Source organism: Chanodichthys erythropterus, chromosome 15 (genome assembly GCF_024489055.1).
Source record: "Chanodichthys erythropterus isolate Z2021 chromosome 15, ASM2448905v1, whole genome shotgun sequence".
Lineage (NCBI taxonomy): Eukaryota > Metazoa > Chordata > Actinopteri > Cypriniformes > Xenocyprididae > Chanodichthys > Chanodichthys erythropterus.
In genome coordinates, this window is record NC_090235.1 from 21,254,184 (window position 1) to 21,260,183 (window position 6,000).

Here is a 6,000-nt window from a genome sequence, read left to right on the forward strand (position 1 = left end):
TATCTCACTCTTGTTATTCAACTATGCCGAGGTAAATTCAATTTTCAATTCGACGGCACCTTTAACTTTTGCAAGTTTGCATAATGTTCTGAGTTTGCATTTCACAGTTTTTATTAATTTTGAGGAATAGTGAATCTGTTTTTGTGCAAGTGAGATGAGTAAATACATGCCCACATTTAGAACTACAATAACCATCATGTTTACAAAGCTCACACAGCCTCGGCACATATGCTACCTTCACGTGCTATGGGAAATTTCATAATTCCCACTTCAGAAGTCGTGATTACGAGCTTATTTTCGGAATGAATCATGGAAGACACACGGTTTATTCTTCCCTATTTATTGGCAAAATTTTAAAATTATATTTAGTGTCCCATGTACTGACAACCATATAAACATTCACGATGCTATCTAGATAGTCAGTTTGCTGATGATTCTGTAATATCGGTCAAATAATACAGGCTATTTTCGCTGTGTATAAAATACGCTTCAAATGATTATTCACATGTGTAAATATGTACTACATCAATAACAAGACAATCTATCTATTAACTAATAAATCATACCTGTCACAGCATTAGTTCTCCACTCCCCCATGTGTAAAGTTTATGGCACACCCATCTCGGGAATTTGGGAAATCAAAATTATTTCCGAACTTTCCAGTGGTAAACACGACATCAGAGGGCATTTATGTGCAATTTTTACCTATTTACGATAATTCTGCATTACTCCCGATTTCTCTCAACATGGGGACAGGAGAAGTGTCAGTCAATAACTGGGAAAAATCCAAGGTTTACCATGCATCATCTGGGAGCGACAGTATACATGCTTGGAAATTAGGTTTTTGTGTATTTAAATCCATATGCAGTCACTGAGCCTTATTTCTCTGAATAAGTTGTGAAGTGGTCAAAACACACACAAATAGCTAGACTCCACCCACCATTTACTTAAGCCAATCAGATAACAGCCCCATTGCTGACCAATTGTCGCACACTTTCACCCCAATCAATCAATCAATCAATGATTTGCCTTACAATCAGGTTTGTCTTGATTTTAGAAATGTTTAAAAATCCCTACTGTGATCCACAAATGCAGAGGAAGCCATCCGCAAATGTACAGGAAGCAAACCACAGATAAATGCCAAGCAAATGTAACCCCTCACCGAGATCCTACTCGCCCTGCTCTGCGTGGGCCTCGAACTTGGGTCTCCGGTGTGGGAGTCGGACGCTCTAACAAGAAGGCTAAAGGCTGCAACAGCATCAGTAGCTAGAGCATCTCTTGAGATCAGTGAGGTTTACTTGCGCAGCAACTACTAGCTGGCCTCTGTTACACAAAGTTGTGTTTGTGTCAAAGTGTGCAAGCCATTGTAAAATACACATATGCACACTACTCATTTAGATACAATCTTAACACCTGTCTCTGTCATTACAGGGTATGTCCTTCCTGTTTCTCTTTGAAGCTCAACACACACTGCATACATACACAGTGATTCAATGGCGCCATCTTGAGGTTGATCGTGGTACACACAGACTGATTAATGACTGGGCCCAGGAGAAAATTCGTATAGGAAGACCTCTCACACAAAGTGAAAAATACGAAAAGGGTCCATAATTAAGTACATTTATAAATAGGTATATAAAATATATATTAGGTAGGCCTACACTACCGTTAAAAAGTTTGGGGTCGGTAAAATTATTTAAAGTTTTTTTTTTTTTTTTTAAGTCTTTATATGCTCAACAAGGATGAAAAAAGAAATCCTTCAGAAATCCTTCTAATATAGTGATTTATCAGGATCCTGACACTTATGTTCCTGTCCTTCTTATGTTCAGTTGGCATGCACACAACTTCAGTTTTTTTTCCCTGGCTGTGCTTTCTTGTCATTTGTCGTGTTTGGAACATGCGGTCTGGATCCTGACTTCCTGTCTAGTCTGGTTTCGCTTGGGATCCTGATGCCCATGCTCCATGTCTATTCTGTGTTTGTGCATATAGCGGGGGTTGTTTCCCTTTTCATGTGTGTTGTTTTGTGTGTTAAAGTCATTGATTAGCACATTCTGTAAAAAATGTGTAAACTTTAACACCATTTATATGTGAAAACCTAAATTCTTTGAAATTTATGAACACAAATCACATAAACTGAAATGGTGCATTCCCACTTATTAGAATTAATAAAATACTTTATTAAGCTCAATAAACTGGAGTTTTATAATCATTTTAAATTCTTAATTTCTAATGTAAATAGTTTAAGGATTAATTCAGTTTGATGGAATTTATTGAAAGTAATTGAAATGCGTAAACCTTAAACATGCTTAAATATTTTTTTGAGTGCAGCATTGTAGATGATATTATCAGAAAGTTCATGTTCCATTCTAAAGGGTTTTTAAAATGGGGGATAAAAAAAGCATTTTTGCGGACAAACTAATATTATTGTCTAGTTCAAAATATTATAACCAATGCAAACAACAGAAATGCACATAAATTAATTTCACTGACAGAACAGTAAATAAAAGGAACTTCTGCATTTGTATGAGTCAAATCAAGAGAATTAGAAACAATAAAATAGGATATGCATTATTTTTTATTTCTTGTTTTTTTTCCTGACCTCAACAAAGTTTTAGTGCGAACTCAACATTACGAAAGTTGTTTTCTTGTGATTTCAACATAATGGATTTTTTTTTCTTGTGATTTCGACAAACATCCGACCTGTTATCATACAGCAGCACTAATTCAATTAAATTGCCCAGTAGAAGCACTGTATTTTTGCCATAGACTAATGTTTTGTCAGAAGCTGTCCTACATGAAGAATAAAACTCACAAACATGACACTTGTGAATAAAATATTAAGATTAAGTTATAATATAATATTATTTTATTTAAAACGGACAAGAAACTGACAGGGAAGAGAAGAGATTATTGAATAAAGTAGTTATTTTTGTTTTGTTTTTGCGCAGAAAAAATATTCTCGTAGCCTTATAAAATTAAGGTTGACCCACTATAGTCACGTCGACTATTTTAAGTACCTTTCTGGACTTTGACATTGCTGGTTAAATTGCTAGAGGAGTCATAGAACACTTGGATTTCATCAAAAATACCTTCATTTGTGTTCCAGATATAAATGAAGATCTTACAGGTTTGGAACGACATGAGGATGAGTAATTAATGACAGAATTCTTCATTTTCATTTTCAGTTTTTTACAATGCACTGGCATATCGGCCACCACCAATGTTAATTGGCCAATTTTTGATCAATTTAAATCCTAAAAGCCAGATATAACAAACCGATGAAGGTTGTATAATATCTGTTGCATAATCCACCATTCTAAAATAATTAGTAAATATTAATGTATAAATAAAATATTTAATCAAGAAAAAAATCATGTGAGTGATCACTTAACATGTGAGCGTATGGGGTAACAGGAGTGGGCCAATTTCAGATTGGTAAATTCACAGTTTTTACAGTGGGAGGAGACGTGTGTATGTAAATAAAAGGCATACAGTCAGAACATCACAGGACAGCTCAGACAGCAGAACACAATCCACAAAGAAGAAACCCATCCCATGAGCAAGGTAAATGTTCTTATTCTCACTGCTGATCAGTCTATTAATGACTCGACCGTGTCACATTATCAGTAATATCACATGTCAAATGCAGATGGAAAAGGTTATTTTATATGTTTTCATGTTCTATATATTTATATATTTTCCTGTATTAATATTTTTATATTATATTATACACATAATATTTTCATGTCATATTTTCAGATGGTTCCAGTGTTGATGTTACTCATGGCAGCTCTTGTAGCTGCAGATGAGACACTGATGGATCTCACAGGCTCAGAGTCTGATAGTGACTCTGTCTCTGGTGTGCGCTGTGATGCTGCTACTGTGTGTCCTGATGGAACAACATGCTGTCTGAATCTTTACGGACAGTGGGGCTGCTGTGTGTACCCAATGGTAAGTGAATGGAAATACGAAATTGTTTATACTGTCTATCATATTAACATTAACATGTTTTTTTTCTGCCCACTACTTTAGGGTCATTGCTGCAAAGATGGACGCCATTGCTGTCCTCATAGTTCTTACTGCGATTCGACATCAGCCCACTGTGTGAGTGGGTGGTTGAGACTGCCATCTTCTCCTCAGCTGGCCTCCAAAGCTATCCAGAAAACTCAGGTATGCCAGTACTCTATTTATGACTCCAAAGTAAAGAAACCGGCAACCAGAAATGCAGACTATCATGTAACACTGACCTGACAATGGCCTTGACCATCTTTACAATGTAACATGACTTCTAATCAACATTTGCTGCAAACAATAAACAGTGACCAATACAAAAAGGTTGTTCAAAGATGTTCAAAAACATTATGTTTTCTCGATTATCATAAATAGTCATTTCAAATTCATCCCTCTGTTTTTGTTTTAGGTGGTTTAAAAGCAGGAATGTGCTTTAGTTCATTATATAATGTTATTTGAGCTGTAAAAATATAAACGGCCCATTTAGAGATTTTTCTACGCATTTTTGTTATATGTTTACTAACATAATTCCTGTGAATTGAAAGGACCAGGATCTTGAAAGTCAGACCGAGACTGAGATTGTTCACTGTGAGGGAAATGTCTACTGCCCAGCTGAGAAGTTCTGCTGCAGGACTGCGACTGGCCAGTGGGGGTGCTGCAGCGGTAAAACAAACTTCATGTTGCTGTATTAATCATGCCTAATCATCAAGCTGAAATAAATGTGGATGCATTATAGATTTAATATAACCTATATTTATAATAAAAATGCATGGAATGTCAAGTTTTGTGTTTACTCATTTTACAAGTTGCATTTCTATCTATTATAGGGTTGGTGTTGTAAGGAAACAACTCCCATGACCTCGGTGAACTATCAAGACTATCAAAGTGACAGAGGCTTTCAACATCCAAACTTAATTCATGTATAATCATTAATAGAATTACAGTCAAACTGATTTGCCATTTAATAAATGATTTGAGAATGAGAAAGTGTATTTTTAATCATTCATCTACGTAGTGTTTTGTTCATGGATTAATCAGTGTTTATGAATTAATATTTGTACTCATATTTCTCTTTACTGAAGTCTCCTCAGCTACATTCAGAATAGAATATCCTACTACAACTTACTGTTGTTGAAGCATATAGTATGTATACTGTGCAAAATATGTTGTATTGAACATAAAAAGATAATTTTGCCATTGGAGCAAAATGACCTCATGTGACAAAATGCTTATGATGCTTATAGAAGGACCTATTATGCTAATTCACATATATATCAGAGTCATTGTTTTGTCTCAAGATTCACACCAGTAATTTTTTTAAAAATATATCTTAAATATCCTAATTGAACTAAAGCCTAATCCTGGCTTAGGCTAATCCCTGTCTGTGAAACTGGGGCTTTATGTTAAAAAACTCATTATTTTTCTTATAATTTACATTGTTGCAGCAACTGTTTTCTGTCGGTACACTGCATGATATTAGCCCCGATTTTCACTCTCCAACAAATTTGTGAAAATCGCCAACAAATGCCTCGCTGATAACTATGAAATATTAGCATGCTAAATGTCTGCAACTCAAAGTTATGCAGTGTGAAATGTGTTTTTGACCTGAAATAACATTGGCGATGACCTACAGTGAATGAGAGCGCAAAATACAGGGCAAAGGAAAGTTCAGGGGGAAGAGTTATAGATCTGCAACACAACATCAGCAAGCATAGCTTCTGCAAGCAAACCTTCTCTCAGCGCACAGACAACTTGGATCACAAGCTTCAGTCGGGATGCAAACCTCATCATAGCACAGAAACTGCACTCTTTAAAATTACAAATGACTTACTTTTAGCTTCTGACCAAGGCTGTATCTCAATACTGAGCCCAATAGTTTTACTTGATCTTTGTGCTGCGTTCTACTCCATAGATCATAAAATACTCTTAGATCGACTACAAAATTATACTGGTATTCAGGGAAAGGCATTAAGGTGATCATACTTATCA

General features: G+C 35.5%; 1 protein-coding gene across 1 annotated transcript; it reads left to right on the plus strand.

The window, feature by feature from the left end:
- The first annotated feature begins 3,410 nt into the window (after positions 1–3,410).
- Positions 3,411–5,198, plus strand: LOC137037227 (progranulin-like). The gene is made up of 5 exons (XM_067411048.1): positions 3,411–3,564; positions 3,760–3,951; positions 4,033–4,170; positions 4,557–4,674; positions 4,839–5,198. The coding sequence occupies exons 1-5, from the start codon at positions 3,556–3,558 to the stop codon at positions 4,850–4,852; spliced, it is 471 nt and encodes a 156-aa protein (XP_067267149.1). The 5' UTR covers positions 3,411–3,555; the 3' UTR covers positions 4,853–5,198.
- The last annotated feature ends 802 nt before the right edge of the window (positions 5,199–6,000 follow it).

What these genes read in the sequence shown, in the direction of transcription:
- LOC137037227 (XM_067411048.1), top strand. An exon ending in GCTGCTGTGTGTACCCAATG is followed by an intron (nt 3,952 to 4,032) that starts GTAAGTGAATGG and finishes CCACTACTTTAG; the next exon opens with GGTCATTGCTGCAAAGATGG. An exon ending in AAGCTATCCAGAAAACTCAG is followed by an intron (nt 4,171 to 4,556) that starts GTATGCCAGTAC and finishes GTGAATTGAAAG; the next exon opens with GACCAGGATCTTGAAAGTCA.